General features: G+C 40.7%; 1 protein-coding gene across 2 annotated transcripts in view; it reads left to right on the top strand.

The window, feature by feature from the left end:
* DOT1L (DOT1 like histone lysine methyltransferase) overlaps positions 1-19,485 on the top strand; it is a 177,357-nt gene extending 157,872 nt beyond the window's left edge. For both annotated transcript variants that reach the window (XM_069962499.1, XM_069962500.1), the window contains 3 exons: positions 5,135-5,202; positions 5,324-5,968; positions 14,633-19,485. In XM_069962499.1, coding sequence (XP_069818600.1) covers positions 5,135-5,202; positions 5,324-5,968; positions 14,633-14,640 — 721 coding nt within the window. In that variant the 3' untranslated portion in view covers positions 14,641-19,485. The remainder of the gene's footprint in view (positions 1-5,134; positions 5,203-5,323; positions 5,969-14,632) is intronic.
* Positions 19,486-20,001: the final 516 nt, after the last annotated feature.

Genomic DNA, 20,001 nt, shown 5'->3' on the forward strand with positions numbered 1-20,001 from the left:
GAAAAAAAAATTGTTTGTTAGCTTCACATCATTCCATGTAATATGGCATGTTTGGCTTAAAACATGATGGAAAGAAAGGGCCCTGTCTTATACAGTGATGGTATATGGCTAGGATATGTAGTCACTTCGGTGCGGTGTGGGTTCTGGCCTCTGGGACCCACACCAATCCTGAGAATAAAGGAAACGCAGTGTAGTTTAACATTGTATCCACTTCTAAATTCTTTTGGTATTGCAGCACTTGTGACACCCCCCCCAGCTGAGCAGGGGACCACAGCTGGGCCCATGCTTTTGAATATGATAGGCTTTAGCACTGTTGTTTAGGTTAAAACAGAGAGGCAAGTGCGTTGCTAGACTAGCTCTGTCCCCTTCATTTTCAGTTTCGGTGGTGGTCCCAGTAGTTGGATCCCCTTGCCTCTGCAGCCTGTTTTGGCCTTAATGCCCAGGGCCTATTTTTCAAATCTGGGGGGGTGAAGGGGGGTCAGAGGGAGCGGATCTCCCTCCGGATTCCCACAGCGGGAGGAGGCAGGGTAAGGATGACATTCAGGGAACGTCATTTCGTTGGAAGTACCTGCATTACATGACGTTCCCACGAACGTCCTATTGCGACAAGGGGTTATTGACATTAGAGGCTTAAATAGGTTAGCTTCTTTTGGGATATTCGATTAAAACGTTAAACTTCCCATATATATATATATAATATATTTATATATATTGTCTAAAAGTAGGTGGAAACAAAATAACATTTATTTTGATTTGGTGCCCTTCCACATTATTCAAGAGTAGTCCTTGAGTATCTTGATGAAACATTTCCTAATATATGGGTTGGTTGGCACGTTCACCAGACTTGACCCCAATGTATTTTTTCTTTTGGGGAGTACTTAAAGGGGACCTGTCACCCCAGCTGCCGGGGTGACTGCTCCAGTCATTCTCTATAGGTGTCAGACTACTCTCTAGTGAGCGCGTGCGTGGCTTCAGACTGGGATTTCTCTGCGGCGAAATGGGGACCGGGACTTCGAGAGGGGGATAAGTATAAGGGGCTCCACCGGAGGTTGGGCGGGCTTCACACCGGCAGCCGTGCTGACAGGTCCCCTTTAAGAACAAAGTTTATAGTCGAAAACCAAAATGTGTTGGCGATTTAAAAAATGACACGAGATTAATTTAAAAAAAAATTATACCCAAAGACACTTACAAAAATGTTTGTCAAAGCGTAAAAGGCAGACTTCAAAGCTATGCAAATTGTGATAGAAAACAGTTTGAGCACTTGCATTGATAAAATTTAAGGGCTTTTGTATTATTATTTAGAATAAAATTTACTTGTCAATGTTACGCTTGTGTTAGTAAATATATAAAAGTATGTATAATTAATGGTAATAAATAAATATATGTGTGTATATATATATATATATATATATAATTATTATTTTTTTACACGTGTATATGGCTGAATATATGTGTGTGTGCGTGTGTGTGTATATATATATATATATATATATATATATATATATATATATATATATATATATATATATATATATATATATAAATAATCTTTTTTTTTTTTTTTTTTTTTACACACCGGTTTATAAGCCCTGCACCCAGGTGATATGTGCTATTTTCCCCTCTTCAATGCAGCTATTGTTCATAGCAGCATGACATGGAGAGGGGCATAACTGGAAATGGCTGGACCCCATAGCAAACTTTTAATTGCCCCCCCCCCTTCCTGACTGACCACTAAGCCATCAAGTATAGCCATGACTGCAAATGCTGATCAGGAGTGCTTTCAGTTAAAGTTACATTTGCAGAAGCTGGGAGGCCTTCTTGGCCACCTGGTTCTGCATATGATGACTTTTTAAGGGGCCTAGTGTTTTGCGGGAACAGGCAACGGGGCTCCCTGATGTGGTGGGCCCCATATCTGCCAGTATGGCTGCTACAATGGTAGTTATGCCCCTGGACATAGAGAATTCTTCAGTTACAAATTTTGTAATGCTGTATCTTCTTTTTTTACTCTTTAACCCCTAGACGACCCAGGGCGTATAGTTACGACATGGAAGTCTGTCCCCAGACGACCTAGGGCGTAACTGTACGCCCTGGGTGTTTCTCCCGCTATGAAGCGTGCTCCGGAGCAGAGCGCGCTTCATAGCAGGTGGGGGCCGGCTGCAATCAGCAGCCGGGACCTCACGGTAATGACACGCTGCAGTGATCGCGCTGCCACGTGTCATTAACTCCTTAAACGACGCGATCGCGGTGTTTAAGTGTAAGTGACGGGGAGTCCCCTGTCACTTACCGATCGGGACCCCCGCAGTGTGACTGCGGGGGTCCCGATCGGTGAAACGGGCCGCCGGAGGTCTCTCACCTGCCTCCGTGCGGTCCGATCAGCGATCTGCTACACTAAGCCTGCACAGGCAGGCTCAATGAGCAGATCGCCAATAACACTGATCAATGCTATGCCTATCGCATAGCAATCATCAGTGTAGAAATCAAACTAATCTATGTAAAAGTCCCCCAAAGGGACTTCAAATGTGTAAAAAAAAAAAAAAAAAAAAAAAGTTAAAAACACTAACACACTACCCCAAAACCCCTCCCCCAATAAAAGTTGAAATCACCCCCCTTTCCCATTATATAAATAAAACATATAAAAATAAATAAACAAATAAACATATAATATACCGTAGCGTGCGTAATTGTCCGATCTATTAAAATATAACAAGCGTCATTGCGAACGGTAAACGGCGTACACGAAAAGAGGGAAAAAAAGTGCGCGGATTACCGATTTTATGTTACATTATATATAAAAAAAAATTAATAAGTGATCAAAACGTCCAATCTTCACAAATATGGTATTAATAAAAACTAGAGATCATGGCGGGAAAAATGACACCCCATACAGCCCCGTAGGTGAAAAAATAAAACCGTTATAAGCGTCACAATAGTCCCATTTTATTTATAATTAATTGCCAAAAAAAAGGATTTCATTTAAAAAAAATATATAACATTAGAGAATCTGTGTAACCTGCATATGGTTGTGTTCGGGCTGACCTATAGAATAATGGTATCATGTCACTTTTACCATATAGTGCATTACGTAGACACAGGAACCCCCCAAACGTTACCATATTGCATTCTTTTTTGCGATTTCACCAATTTATATCTTCATAAATAATATATTTGGAATTCCATCATACATGTTATGGTAAAATGAATGACTCCATTACAAAGTACAACTATTCCTGTAACAAATAAGCCATTACATGGCCTTGCAGATAAAAAACTGAAAGTGCTAGAGCTCTTAAAAGGGGAGGAGGGAAAAACTGAAACACTAAGATCAAAATTTGCGCGGTCCACTGGGTCATTTTGGGCCTGGTCCTCAAAGAGTTAAAGAGTCACTGTCGTAATTTTTTTTTTTTTTTTTTTTTCTTTTGCAGAAATCAATAGTCCAGGCGATTTTAAGAAACTTTGTAATTGGGTTTATTAGCCAAATCTGCCATTATTTGCATGTAAAAAGCCTTTTCCCAGGTCCCCCCCCTCCTTCCTCTTTTTCATCCACTCCAAAAAATCTGAAAATTGTGACTTGTTGCAGGAGTCGTACCCTGTCTGTTCTAGGGAGAGGGGAGGGGGGAGGAGGAAGGAGGGAGTTAGCCGGCAGCAGATAACAGAGGATTACAGGCACGGAGCTGGGTGACAGCTGTAATCTGAGCTCAGACAGGTCACTGGTGATGGTCAGAGGAGATATCCCGTGAGGGATTTGTAGATTAACTCTTTGTTGTCCTGTTTTGGTCTTTTCTTTAGCTCTCTCCATAGGAGAACAATGAAGACAGGGGGGAGAGCTTCAAACTGCTTTTTCATGATAAAAATGCATTTTTCGGATAATAAACCCAATTACAAAGTTTCTTAAAATCGCCTGGACTATTGATTTCTGCAAAAAAAAATTCACGACAGTGACACTTTAACAAACTAAATGCCGTGCTTTAGTCTAGGAACTTTGGGAAAGGTCTCTAACTGAAATACTATGCAATGGATGAGGGCGAAATCTATGGGATACAGACGCATCTGTTTTTTAGTATCAGTTTAACATGTAGGGTTTCTGTAGGTTGAACTTTATGAACTTTGTCTTTTTAACCTTATTACCTATATTACTGTGTATGTTTTTATCCCTTTTTAAATAGTATAAAACTTTTATGTTTAAACATGCACACAAATGCAATGTGATCCCAGCCAAAGTTCAGTTATTCTGCAAAACATTAGAAATATGTACCCCTAAAGTTGAAAGCCCCTTAAATGTATTTGATTGTAATGTGTGCCCCCTTAAAGTAATTTTCTCTACTCTGTACCAGTTATGGCTCTGCAAATCCTGTCAGATGGGTTCTAGTAGGGTAACAGTAACCATTGCTTTTGGTTTTGCTGATCACTGTCACTTTAATAACTTTAGAAACAGCAATCAACAAAACTAAAGGTGTGATTGATTTTGGCACCCTAGCATCTATCTGCCAGAATCTGCAGCACAATCAATCTGCAGGTAGCATATTATAGCAAGAGCAGCTGAGCAGGTTGATATAATTTAATGGAAAAAGATTCAGTAGAAATTGTCATTTATTGATTTAAATGTTTGCCTCTTTTGGGCGTAGGAGTCCAATGAGAGGTGCTACTGTATCAGCTATCTCTATGCATGCTTATGTAGGACCACCAACTGCACTCCTAAGGCTAAACTAAGCAGACATTTAAAGGTTTTTTTTTTTCAGATCAGCTGGTGTCAGAAAATGGTACAGATTTTTAAAAGACCTTTGTTTAAAAATCTAAGTCTTTTCAGTACATATCAGCTACTGTATGTCCTGTTGTGACACCAGTTAATTTGAAAACATTTTCTTTTCTGGAACAACCCCTTTAAAATGTCTAAAATTACTAGCTCTTCTAAAGCATTTCCCAGAGTTGTTTTTTTCTGGTCAGCTCTCTACCCAGTTGATTTAGAAAAAAAGAATTAAACCCTTTGAACATCTGCTCAGGACTCACTGAACTGCATTTTTAGTATGACTGTTTCCTTTTATACAGAATAGCATGTTTTATATGTCATTGACCAAACAGAAACTTTGCATATTATGTTGCTGGAATAAATGGACATCCTCTTCGTCCCTTCCTACAGGACAGAAAAGAAGAGCTCCAGTTTGTGTTTTGATAAAGACTCTCCACAGAGGAGTGAAGGAGAGAGAGGTTAGTTTTAAAACCTACTTGTTTTCATCAATGCCCCTGTTGTCTAATCCAAAAAAATTACAAAGACGCATTTACCTCTTCCTTACATTATTCATCCTTACTTTCACCTCCCCCACTTTAGGTCTACCATATTCCAGCAGAAAATCATCTTGTGAGAGTATAGGCAAATGGAAGTCTACCTTCTCCCCGATCTCTGATATTGCTCCCAGCCGCACCCCTGACAGTTCTGCTTCACCCCCGCGCTACAACCCCCATTACTCATCTGGAGATGTTTCCCGTCGAGGTTCTGGGTGTTCAAGCCCAGGATCAGCTAATAATCTTGGTGACTACAACAGAGTGGAAATGGGCAAAACACCAGATGGAAACTTGTTTCTGAATAAAAAGTGTGTATCTGATGGCGGAAAGAGAGAGGAAAGGGGTCCATCAACAAGAGTTGATCGCTCAAGAGGGCCACGCAGTCGGGAAAGGGATGGGGAGGGCCGAGCTGGGAGCAACTTATTTATGCCACAGGGGACAGGGGTTCTACTGAATGGCAAGGTACCTGGCCCTAACCCCTTGCAGACACACCACCAATTCTTGAGCAGCCTGACAGCTGGCACCCAGCTTACACTGCAGAGTAGTCTCAATTCTGTGGCTAGCAGTTCAGTGCTGCACTCTCTCTTCAATTCTGTGCCTGTACATGTTACTGGCCCAGCCAGTCGTCTGTCTAACTCCCATGGCATGGGCAGTTTTACATCTCCTGGAGTAACCGGCGGTACAGTAGGAGGTGAGTTATGAACTCCTATTATGTGCTCATTATGATGATAGTGATTTTCATACACATAACTAGATTAGCACGAACATCTGCAGCAAAGATAAATGTATTACATTGACTGACTGTATTTTTCCATAATATGATGCATAATACAGGCCTGTAATGCCTGTAAAGCAGCCCTAGCTGCAAAGAATGAGCAAAGCATTAGTAAGTTAAAGGGGTTGTCTGGGCCAAATAAAAAAGCAGTATGTGGTATAGTTATACACACCTGTACTGTTCCACCGCTGGTTCCTGTAATGTCATGTCACCACTGGAACTGCCTGCTCAGCCAATCATTGACTGTAGCGGCCTCACACCTCAGTCACTGATTGACTGAGCAGGCAGTTACTGTGGTGACATCACAGGACCCAGGGCCATTCTATCACTGGGGGGGGAGGGTGTGTGGGAGTACAACAGCTTAGGGTGCCAAACACCTGCACCAGGACCACCCCTGCTAGAAGGCCTTATTTAAATTGGCAGATCGTAGGATGTCTGACATGTCAAAAGTTATTTGTAGTGACAGGTAAGCTTTAACTGTAAGTATGTCCATGGAAAATTGGGTAATAGGGCCCTAAGCAGTGATGCATGTATTGCTGTCAATCTTACAAAGTAAAGGTATGTATGTTAATAATTTGACCAACAACAGCAGAAATGACGTTAGTTGTTCAACTGTATGCCAAATGCAAACTTTTACCATTCAGTTCAAAGTTGTTTGAATCATTGAAAGCTCTGTTGCGATTTTTAAAACAGTAGATAACAGTTAATGTATAAGTAGCTTTTTCTAAAATGAAACCCTCAGTATTCAGGTTAAAGGAGAAGTCTGGGGCTGGTGACTTTTTTTTTTTTTTTTTTTTTTTTTGTAAAGGCAGGAAAGGAACATAATAAACTATCATTACTCACCTGTCTCCAAGCCCCTACAGCGCCGGATGGCCGCTCCAGGATCTCTTCTAAGCCGACATCACAGACCAGTTCAGGGACTGGCTGCTTAGTTAGTCAGTGACCAGGTCAGGACACTGCTCAGGTGACTGGCTGAGCAGGCTGCCAATCTGCGGAGTTGGCATTTTATGGGCTCTTTCATTTTACCAACGCTGAAAGCTGAGATGTATTTGTATATTTTACACTCTTTGATAAATCTCTTTGATAAGTCTCTAAAAAGATTGCCATCACTGGTATACAGTGTCGGCTCACTCATAAATCCTTTCAGGACCGAGCCAAAAATTGTCTTAAAGGGGAAGTGCGGTGCTAAGCAATTCACAAAATAACACACATTACAAAGGTATACAACTTTGTAATGTATGTGAATGGGCCCCTTCCCCGTGTTCCCCGTCCCCCGCCCATGGGCCCGAAAGTGTAGTGCATTATACATACCTGATTCGTGTCGACCCCCGTCCGCATTTCTTCTGACACTGATGTAATCTTCGGGAGGCCGGCCGACCCGCTCCTGCCGTCCCTCATGCCAGCCCTCCTCTGCTGCGTCATAACTGTGCTCAGCCGCGATTGGCTGAGCATAACTGTGCTCAGCCAATCAAGGCTGAGCACAGTTATGACGCGGCAGAGGGGGGCCGGCATGAGGGACGGCAGGAGCTGGTCGGCCGGCCTCCCGAAGATTACAACACTGTCAGAAGAAATGCAGACGGGGGTCAACACGAATCAGGTATGTATAATGCACTACACTTCCGGGTCCACGGGCGGGGGTCGGGGAACACGGGGAAGGGGGCCATTAACATACATTACAAAGTTGTATAACTTTGTAATGTGTGTTAGTTTGTGAATAATTTCTTAGCGCCGCACTACCCCTTTAAGGACCAGGGCCAATTTTTCAAATCTGACCTGTCTCACTTTATTAGCTCTTAGAGCTTATATAGCTCTGTAATACTTTAACTTATCCATGTGATTCTTTTTTTTTTTTTTTTTTTTCCATTTTCAAAGTTTTTATTTTCCATTACTAAAATGAGTCACAGAACTTACAATAATCAGGGACACAACCCCGACCATAAATAACATCTAAAAACAGCATCTTAACAGCATAAACTAACATTTTTATCCGTATCACCCCCCCCCTCCCCCCGCCATACACACACACCCTAACCACCCAACCCAAGATGGCGAAAAAGAAAAAAAAAAGAAAATATTAAGGGGAAATTTTTTTTATTTTAAATAAATAAAATTTAAAGCATTATCTTAGTTCAACCATATCCTCCAATTCCTAACAAGTTGCCTATGTGCTTTCTTCCCTTTGAAAAAAAAACATTTCATATTTACCAATTTTTTCAGACAGCTTTTCCCAGTACGGGATCTGTGGCGGGGAAGTATCCATCCAATTTCTAACTATTACTACTCTCGCTAAGTGTATAAGCTTCCCTATTAGATTTCTCATGTTTACAACAGTAATGTTTTCTGTGTACCCCAATACTAACAGCATGGGATCGCATGGTATCTCAACCTCCAATTTCCTCTCTACTCAGTAACTCCACGCCAAAAATCTGGCACCGCAGAGCACGCCCACAAAATGTGAAGTAGATCTGCATCTATCATCTCACATTTGAGACACTTCATCGGTTCCTGACCTACAGAGCAGAACTTATTCAAAATTTTAGGAGTGTAATATAAACCATAAACAATCTTTTAACTGTATTATCCTGAAATTTTCATTAAGCGAGATATTTACTATATTACCAAGAATAGCTTTCCACGATTCTATGGGAATGATCCCAAGGTATTCATCCCAGTATTTTTTATTTTTGGGTTTTCGCATTACCCACTGTCACCAACATCAGCCCCCTATATATAGTAGACAACTGCTTATTACCTACTGATTTATCACAAACATAATTAAACAATGAGCACATATTTCAAACAATCTCTTGTCCAGCGACTTCACCCATGCATTCTGTATTTGAAAATAATAAAATTTGTGTGTGACAGGTGGATCAAACTCGTTCTTGACTATATCAAACTGTTTAAGTGCACCATCCACAAACAAATGTGAAACATAGAAGATCCCTTTTTTCTCCCAAATTTTATAGTTTATTATTTTCTCGTATTCCCTAAATACCCCATTTCCCCATAAGGGGGTACACCACAGTACTTCCCAACACCTTTTTGAAAAGGGCCCAAGCGAAATGAAAATACAGTTATTAACTGAATCTTTTTTTTTTTTTTCATACATTGCACTAAATCATGTGCCGTGTTTTCCCATTGTGCAACGAGTTTACACCCCCTCCCATTAACCATCAACTGTTTAATTCGCGTTATTTGTGCTGCAAGATAATATAGTTGGGTTGGGGAGCCCCAAACCCCCCTTATCCCGTGAAAGGCACAAGTAATGTTGCTTTATGCGTGTTCTTTCTTCCCCAAATCAGTTTGTTATAGTGCTTTAAATTTTTTTTAAATTCAGAGAAACAAAATCCTGAGTTCGATGTGAAATCCTAACCCCCAGATATTCTATATTCTATTCTTTACCTACTACCCTCAGCTCTCCGTCTAATTGCAGCAAGCCTTCATCCAGCATCAACAATGATGACTTCCTACAGTTAATGCTTAGACCGGCCATTCTACCATATTGTTCGACCTGCTTTATAATTCTGGGAACTGCTTCCTGCGGATTTTTGATGAAGAAAGGAACGTCATCCGCATAAAGCAGAAGTCTGTCTGCATCTCCATCCAATCCAAAACCCTTAAAGACTGGTCTTTTATTAATATACCATACTAATGGTTCCAACAACAGGGCAAAGAGAAGGGGAGACAGAGGACATCCCTGTCTAGTCCCCCTGCTCAGTGCCACCGGACTAGATGTTTCACCATTGATTGCTACCCTGGCAATGGGGTTTCTATAGCAAATCCGAATCCACTTTATAAAGTAATCTCCCAAGTTGAAATGTTCCAAAGTTCTGAACAAGAAAGGCCAAGTAACCCTATCAAATGCTTTAGTTGCATCAAAACTAATCACCACTCTCAGCTCACCTTCCGCTGGTACCTGCATGTTATGGAACACGTAAAAGTAGAATGCCCTGGGATAAAGCTATTTTGCTCATTCCCTACCAGGTCTACCATCACTTTTGAAAGCCTTGCTGCCATAATCCCCGCCAGAATTTTAAAATCGACATTCAACAATCATATAGGACGGTTAAGCTTCTGGATCTAAATGATCTTTACCTTTTTTGGAATCACTATGATTACTGCTTCTTTCATTGACTGCGAAAGCTCCCCTCGTTCCCAAATATCATTGTATACCGATAGGAGGCATGGCAGCAAGGCTTTCCTATATTTTTTATAGATTTCAAACGGCAACCCGTCAGAGCCGGGCGCCGAGGTTGTTTTTAACTGATCCCAACACCTTTTCTAGTTCTACCATAGTTAGTGGTAAATTTAAAGCGTAACTGTCATGTTTTTTTTTTATTGCAGAAATCAGTAGTATAAGCGATTTTAAGAAACTCTGTAATAGATTTCAATCTATTGCAATTGCAATCTCCCAGCCTCCCCCCCCTGACTTCTTATCTGTGCATTATCAGGCAAACACGTCTTCATTACAGAGAAGCCAGTGAAGACGGGCTCTGCTCTCTCCATTGTAAGCCTATGAAGGGGGGAGGGGCTGAGGGAGATGAGGGAGCAGGAAGAGGTGACATGAAGGTCAGCTGTTTGTAGACTCTCTGTTCACCTAAAACGCTAAATTCAGGTGTCAGAAAGGTCAGTGCTTATCTATGAACTTACTGAGAGAAGATTGCAGGGTGTTGTGCTTTGCAGAAATCCTCTGTGCTCAGTCACTCCTAACAGCCCCTCCCCTCTCCATAGCCACATAATGGAGACAGAAATCCTGCTTCATTTGATGTGAGGGGGGAGGCTGGGAGATTGCTTTGTCAGTACAGAAGGAAACTCTTTTAGTACATAAAACCTATTACAGAGTTTCTTAAAATCGCTTGTACTATAGATATTTAATGTTTTCAGAAAAATTACCCTGAAATGACAGTTACACTTTAATTTAGTAACTTCATCAGACAGAACTGGGAGCCTAACAGTTGTTCTTCTTTATATAAATCAGTGTAAAATTTCCTAACTACTTTGCCTTTATCATTCCTGATCTGCAAAATGTTTTTCCTCTTTTGGGACTGAGAGTTAAAGTGACTGTACCACCAGGCCCAGGCTGAAGCACTGGAGGCGGGCCGACCCACCCCCAGTGGGAAGAAACCCCAGCCCCTCCATGACGTGACTCCATTAGAATCAATGGAACCCTATCATAGAGGGGAGGGGGTTTCCTCCCACTAAGGGTGGGTCAGCCCGCCTCCAGTGCTTCAGCCTGGGCCTGGTGGTACAGTCACTTTGAGATTATTAACAAACTTCCTCGCTTTTCCTTCCCCCAAAAACCTCTGAAGAAAAGTTTGTTGTGATTTTTCCCAGATTAAATTTTTGAAATCATCATGTGCTTTATTTAATTTAACAAAATTATCGTTAGAGCCCTCTTGTGCATAAACTTGAGTGAGCTGATCTATTTTTCTACATTCTGTCTCCTTCCTTCTAGCCTCTTTCAGGAAATACGCAATCTCACTACAAAGCAGCCCCCGTAGATATGCTTTTAATGAATCCCAAACCACCCCCCAAGGGGCCGAATCATGATTTACCTCCCAAAATTTGCAAATCTGCTGAATCATCCTTTCCTCAGAATCACGAATATTCAACAAATGAGGATTTAACTTCCAGGGCCTGGTCACAGCCCTCTCCTCAGGCCCTAGGGCGAAATCCAGCAACATTGGAGCATGATCAGAGACTGTCTTGGGAAGATATTTCATTTTTTTTGTTGCAAAGACTCCCCTTGCATTGGGTTAGGATAAGGAAAATACCCTTCTTGACGGATTTAAAACCTGCCAGAGATCACACCAACCTAATGCTTTTACAAACTTATTCAAAGGGGGTTACTTTCTTACCCACAGACCGATCGCCCTCTTGTCTGTCCAGATCAGGATTCATAATCCTGTTTAAACCACCACAAACATAAAACAAATCATATTCCACTTCTAAGAAAGCAACAAAACTTATAAAGAAAAAGGTGGTGGGATATAAACAAAAGCAAGCACCACACGAGTATGATCCCAAATTACTGAAAGGAAGACATACCTGCCTTTTAGAGTCGATTTTTACCCAACTGATCTCTAGTCCCACTGCGCGATGCACCAAGACCGAAACCCCACGAGCCTACTCGGAGAACACTGAGTGGAACTCAAGATCAGCCCATAACTTAGTAAGAAGATGCTTAGAGTCTGCTGTGACATGCGTCGCTTGTAAGCATATCACCCCTGGCAGGCTGCACTTGATATAATCAAATATTGCACATCTTTTCTCTTTTTGCTTCAACCCCCTCACATTCCAGCACAAAATCCTACCCGGCATTTAGCAGGGAAAAAAAACAAAAACACCCTAAACAACCACCATCTCGGGTACCCTCCCTCCCCCATCCCCCACATATTGATGCACTTAAACCTAAGACATCAATTCTTAACATTGCAGAAAAAACGCTCACAAATTCACCCCCATCCCAGCCCCGACAAAAATGAAATCAAATGGCCTCTCTGTCCATCCATTCAGCGGCTTCCTTGGCATTGGCAAAAAAACTGGTTTTGCCCTGATATATTACACGGAGCCTAGCTGGGTATAGCAGAGAAAATCTTATGTTTGCTGTATGTAATCTCTTCTTAACCTCACGGAACGACTGTCTCTCCGTCTGGGTTTGTTTGGAGAAATCAGGATAGAACGAGATTTTATTATCATTATATCGTAACTCTCCTTCCTGTCGTGCAAGTTTAAGGATTTTATCTCTGTCCTGAAAATTTTGCAATTTCATTATAACCGTTCTGGCAGGGCTTCCTGGGGGCAATTTTTTGCTAGGCACCCTGTGACCTCTCTCCACCAAGAAAAATTCAGACAAGCTTCCTGTTGGGAACAGTTCTTTAATACATTGCTGCAAAAAGGGCACCATGTTTTCCCCTTCTACTCTCTCCGGCAACCCAATCAGTCTTAGGTTCGACCTACGGGACGTATCCTCCAAGTCCTCTATCTTTTTCCTCATTTGTGTCCGGTCCTGCTGGAGGGCATCGAATTGGTGTTGCATTTTCTTACTAGAATCTTCCAATTCAGGGACCCTACTCTCCATCGTGTTTACTCTTTCCTTTATTTTATTAAGGTCATCCCTTATTAACAATACATCAGTTCTGACTGTGTCCACAGCTATAGTATGCTGTCCACAGTTATAGTAAGCTCTCCCTTTATTGGATTTACGCACTCCAGAAAATATCTCCTCTAACATGGCAGAGCCATTTTGAGTACTCCCAGCCCCCTCCGGCTCACCCAATACATCAGGATCCAAATCATGCATTCTAGGACCAGTGGAGTTCATAGAGGCATCCAAAATAGATTTATTTTTGGAAGTTGCACCCCCAGTATTCTTTAAAAACTTCTCGATTTTAGGGTCCGTTTGTACATCACTAGGTGAAGTGGATTTTTTCCCCATCTTCGGAGGCATCTTGCCACGGTGGGACACAGCGTACACTCCTCTTACCCCTTTTTCAATTTACTCACGGTGTTGCTGCTCTCCTCAGCAGCACGGTTTTATCTGAAGGGTTTTGGTTCCTTGTTTGGAGGCAGTCGTATTCCGTTCGTATATTTATATCTGCCTCGGGCCTTCCGCAGATTCCATAAATAAAGCCTCCGTCCAAGGACTTTCAGGCTGGCAGAGACTATCTCACCAGTTTTCCGCACACCGCTGATGGCGTGCCGATGCACGAGGGATCTCTGAGTCGGAAAGGGAGGGAGGAGGGGGGGGAGGAGCCCCGGAGCGCGCGGCTTCACGTCATGCCGCTCTGCCGTCCCATGTCTGTCCATGTGATTCTGAGTGTTTTTCTGTGACATATTCTACTTTAGGTTAGTGGTACATTTTGTCTTGTGAACATGCCCGCATTTCATGAAAACATGGCTTTTTTTTTTACTTAGTTTTTCAGTGTTCCCCCCCCCCCCCCACCCCCTTTTTCACTTTATTTTACTGTCTCACTTAGGGTACTTCATTATCTGATTGCCTGATGAAAGGTATAATACACTGTATACAACTGGGGGTGCCGGTCCCCCCCAGGTATAATACACAGCTTATCTGCACTGCCGTGTATTTTGCCTGTCACAGGCATGGCTGATCAGACAGCCTTGTACAGTTAAAGTTTAGATTGTAAGGAATTGGTAGTTATTTGGAAGGCAGAGGAAGAAAAAAACATTCAGAAAACTTGACTTACAAGGCTGTGTTCACGCAATTTTTTTTTTATGATAAAAACAGCTGTTGTTTGCAATTTTAACAATGGCCCTTGTCACAGAAAGATGTGTTCCAATGCAAATGGCAGTTTGGTATGGCCGTGAAAGTAATTGACCTGTCAATTATTTATAACTGTTGTGCATTAAAATCAATGCAATTTTCAGTGCAGCAACGGCCATTGTTTTTAAGTGCCAAACTATGGCTATTGCTCGTACATTTTGTAAACATAGCCTAAGACTAAATCAGATCATGTATGGGGCCATATTATGGCTGAATTTAGTTTGTTGTACTTGAGGTGTACTTTAGCTGTACTTTAGGTTTATGTTTTAATTTTTTGCCTCTCTCTTCCACAGGTATTTAAACGTCTACCTCAGATGAATTCACCTATGCAAAAACAGTCCTGCTATATATATGAATTTTTTTTTTAATAACAAAAGGTGCTCTTCACAGTTTTGAGGGGAGTAACCCCCTTCCCTCCCCCTCAACCTTTTCTTTGTAGCTACCACTGGTTAAACCTAAAAAAAAATCACTTCATTCATTACTGAGCTCAAAGCCAGAATAACACACCATTGTTCCACTGTGAATGAAAACTCAACAGCAAAATCCGGGAAAATAACAATTGTACAATATTTATGTTAAATATGTTAAATATATTTTTTTTTATTTCATTTTTAAGTTTATTGTTGTGGGTTATCTTTTGGAGAACGTGGCTCAAGAAATGAGCGGAAAAATGAAATGGCTAATGGATTCTGGATGAACAATGAGGGATGCGGCAAGGCGTCTCCTTCTCTGCAGATTCAACTGGTGCTACGCATAAGTTTGTGCCTCGGTTATCTGGTGCTGATAAGTTGTGGTGCTCTTTGAACAGTACACACTGGGACCTGGGATCCATTGTGTCAATAAAATGTGTGCTTAATTTATTAATGTCTAAATCTGTATAACCAAAGTACATTCTGTTCTTTCCTAGTATGATGAGATTTTTTTGTCTGCTCAGAGAACTGAACTATCCTCCCCATATTCGTTTATTTTATTTTATTTTATTTTTTCGTTTTTTTGTGGGTCCACCCCCAAAAATTATATGGCAGCTAATTGTGTGATTGTAACAATAGGAACTATTTATCACAGGTTATTAAGGCACAGTAGTGATGCTGTATTTTAAAATTCACGTGACCCTAATATTTAAGCTTAAAGCAAGAATTTAGATTTTCAAGATACTTGACTTTTTTTTTCTCCAACATATAACTTAAGCTATAATGCATCCATATGCATATATTGTAAATGTGTGTGTATATTACATTTGTGTATAAGTACATATTTATATGTATATAGTCTTGCACATGTACCTAAATATCTTAATACAGTTCTGAATCTAGTACCCTTTTTAGTAGGGCAAATATTTGAGACCAAACATAGTCTCTCTTGAACAGTCAAGGAAATTAAAGAATTAAAGGGTTAAGCAAATTAGGATTTTAATACAGTATTCATTACCCTGCTTTTCTACTGGGTTACTTGAAAGTTACATCACTTGTCTTGTTTTACACAATACAGGACAGAGAAGTTACTTGTCCATAGATTATACTGTATGTCCCAGGAAAGCTAACACTATTTCTTGTGAATATGTGTGGGGGGTTGGCTCTGACTTGGTATTTGTTGGTTGGTATTTGTCTGTCTGCAGGAGAATACTGTAAAAGAATGCTTCTGATGACAAGGTAGAGAATGCATCTTCCTTGTAGCAAGACCTTTATGGTGCTATCTTAAGTGCAACCTGAAATCCGTTCCCTGACCATCTGACTTTGTAGCTGTGTCCCAGCTTTGTTCTTGTAGTTAGACTTGTAGGAGGGAACATTTTAAACTATTTTCTTAACAATTGTTGACATGGCCTGCAGTTTATGTATCTATTGGTATTTGGAGCCTTGCATTCCAAGCTTAAAGGGGTTGTCCGGGATATTGTAATAAATTAGCATTGCATTGACCTCTGTGGATGTTGCATATTCTACATACACTTATATTTTTTATTTAGAGCGCTTACTGTGTTCAGGCTCAGTCACATGACCGCTCTGCCTGCGTTTTCTTTACTTCCTGTGATGTCATGTTCGCTTTATGTTTCCTGTTCCTGCCAATGAGGGAACAGTGAGTCATCAGGTGGGCGGGGTTATGCCTCTACATTTCTTTAGCCTAACATCGTAGCCCAGAAGAAACTGCAGCAGTAAGGACGGCATGACAGGCTACAATCTCTGTACAGCACTGCAGAATAGGTTGGAGCTATAAACCAGTAAATAAAGGAACTATGGGGTGATTTATCAAAACTTGTGCAGAGGAACAGGGAAGCAGTTGCCCATAGCAACCAGGCAGATTCTAGGTTTCATTTTTCAAGGCCTTTAAAAAAAAAAAAGAAAGAAAGAAACAATCTGATTGGTTGCTATGGGTAACTGCTCCCCTGCACAGGCTGTCATAAATCTCCCCCTATATTGTTACTATTGTACTGTAAAGATGTACAGTGTTAGGGCAGTGCTGCTGTTGTGTGTAATATGGAGAGGAGTGATGATACTTCACCTCTTGGCAGTCACCATTCTATCTATTTCTTGCTGAGGTAACCGAATCCTGCCTAATTGAAACACCACCCACCTGTAGAATGACTACAGTAGTGTACATGTAATACAGGACTACAACTCCTATCATGTACATGTGTGCTGGGGTTTGAAGTCCTACAACAGATAAGAGTGAAAAAAAATAGTTTATTTGCTAATATAAGACACATTTTCCTGCCAATGAGTAGAGTGGGCAGGGCTAGATTCAGGGGAGGGGGTGGAGCTACAGGCTTGCAGAGTCCAAAAGTCCAAAAAGCAGCAACTGAGGGGGATGCCCGGGGGCACAGAGACAAAAAAGGGTTAGAGAAAACCACTAAGGGAAGGGACAGATTACAAATTATTCACATTTCCAATAAGAAAGAAATGTTGGACAACCTCTTTAAAGAACATTCATGACCTAGATTTGTTTGTTCTTTTAGTCTAATTTGTTTTTATTTTCTGACAATTTTTTTTTATTAATTGCACTTTTTGTGCATTACGTGCTTTACAGCAAGACTCATTGACATAAACGACAACAGACAAAGTCTGTCCCCTTGAGATAAATGTGAAACATCGCAGAGCGTACTGTGATCTTTGTAGAGGCCATTCCACAGGTAGCTGCAATTGTCTTGACTGTCTACTGGGGTCACATGTCACTGCAATGCTGTACAGATCACTTTACAGCAGCCTCCTATCATCACAGACAGAACAGGAAGTCTCAGCTAAATTTAAGCCCTAGTGGTGAGAATGAAAGCTGCAAGATTTCAGGATTTTTTTTTTTTTGTAATATCGATAGTAGCCTGGGAAAGTCACCAAAAATGTTATAAATCTTTAATATTAAAACATTATTTAACCCCTTAACGACGCATAACGGGTATACCTGTCATGCCACCGTTAAGGGGGATCAGAGAGGGCTCCCGGTGTGAGCCCTCTCTGCAGCCCGCGGCCCCCGGTTGCTATGTGCAGCCAGGCACCACAGGTATTAGCCTCCGCATCAGGCTAATTAACTATTCAAATTCAGCTGTTAAAGCTGACAGCTGCATTTAAATACTGCATGTGGCCCCTGTCCCTGGTGTCTAGTGGGGGATCTACCACCCCCCCCCCCCCACACACACACACACACACACACACATCCCGCGCGATACGATCAACGAGGGGAGATCCGTTCAAATGAGCCGGCCGGGACTCAGCGTCGCATCAAATCCAGAAAAATTGTAATAAGTGATCAAAAAGTTGCATATGCGCAATCAAGGTACTGATAGAAAGTACAGATCATGGCGCAAAAAATGACACGTCACACAGCCCCATAGACCAAAGGATAAAAGTGCTAAAAGCATGGGAATAGAGCGATTTTAAGGAACGTTTATTTTCTGTAAAAGGTTTAAATTTTTTACGAGCCATCAATTAATAAAAAATGTATACATGTTACATATCGTTTTTCAGTTTTTCCATAGGAAACACGGCGTAAATTTCACCGCGCATATAATTTTTTTTCTGGTTTCGCAGCATAGTTTATGCAAAAATTCAGCCTGTCATTGCAAAGTACAATTAGTAGCACAAAAAATAAGGGCTTATGTGGGTCTGTAGGTGTAAAAATGCAACTGCTATGGCCTTATATACACGAGGAGGAAAAAACGAAAACATTTTGACGACACATTCCCTTTAAAGGGCATATCACCTAAATTTTTCTACTGATTAGAGTCTGATACAAAAAAAAAACTTTTTGTACATTGTTATGGAGGCTGCCATCTTGCCTGAACTGTTTTTTTTAACAGCATTTAGTGACATGCTTAACAGCAAGACTCGTGGACGTAGACGACAATGACTCTGTGACCTTCGAAGAGGTTATTCCACAGGCAGCTATTTGTTTATACTGATGCTATCCATCTACTCGTGTTACATGATACTGTAATGCTGTGCATATCACAGCAGCCTCCTCTTATCACCACAGACATAACAGGAAGGTCTCCTCTTAGTTTTACCCCTATTGGTGAGAATGAAAACTGCAAGATTTCAGGATTATTTAATAATATAGATAGTAAAAATGGAAAATTAGAAAAAAAAATATCACCAAAAATTCTTTAAAACCCTATTTAAACAATAAGTCATCTTCTGATGACACATTCCCTTTAAATCTTCTTAGGTGTATATAGGTTTTACTTGCCTTAATAACCTGCTCATGGCAACATTCTACAACTGTTCCTTGACTGAGAGTTTGATTTAATTATAAATCTATACATACTATATATGAGTGCTTGGCAGTTTGTATAATAGATTTCAATTTGGTCTATTTTTTGTCTTGCATTAGAAGGATGTTAGATTCAACCAGATCTTTGTAAGAAACTCTTAAAATTCCTTCTTGGTTAGTAATTATTTTGATACTTGCCCATATGCCTTGTAAAATGTTTTCCCATCTTTTTTCAAAACTGTTTACCTTCCTTTTTGTAGATTGTTGCTTTTGACATTTTGGAAAGTGAATAAAAAAAATGAAAAAAAAAAAAAAAAAAAATCTTCCACCACAAATGTATTTTTATCTGTTTTGTGTCTTTAGAAAAAGCTGTACATAAATTTAATCCAGATTACGATCGATTTTTAATTTATGGAGGTGTATATAAATAAAAACATGATCTAAATTTCCATTTTGGCTTTTGTGCTGGAAATTTTTAATGGGATTTCTTGTACTGTCAATATAAATGTTTAAGGTTTCTAATTCATGTCTCTATCATTCTTATTTAAGAAGTTTTTTTTTTTTTTTTTTTATTATTAGGCCTCACTCACATGTCTGTAATGTGGCCCATAATTATGCATTGCAATACAGGGCTGTCTATGTAAAAGCTAGTTCATTGCAGACAATTACAGATGCACTTTTTCGTAGTGCGCTTTGCAATTGCGGGCCACAGTATGGATGTGTGAATGAGGCCTTAGTCTATTTTCATATGTAATATGCACAGAAGCACGTATCACGGTAGACTACCACAAGCTTGCCACAGATATGGCACTAAGACTCTCTCCAGACATCCAAAGGGCTGTGGAGAACACCATAATTGCCTCACTCAGATACAGTCAGATCTAGCACTTACCACTGCAAGGGTGAACACCTTGGAATGCTCGGTAACAGCATTACAGGGATCCAGTGATTACCCTAAGGTGTCACT

The sequence above is a fragment of the Dendropsophus ebraccatus genome, chromosome 3, assembly GCF_027789765.1.
Source record: "Dendropsophus ebraccatus isolate aDenEbr1 chromosome 3, aDenEbr1.pat, whole genome shotgun sequence".
Taxonomy (NCBI): Eukaryota; Metazoa; Chordata; class Amphibia; order Anura; family Hylidae; genus Dendropsophus; species Dendropsophus ebraccatus.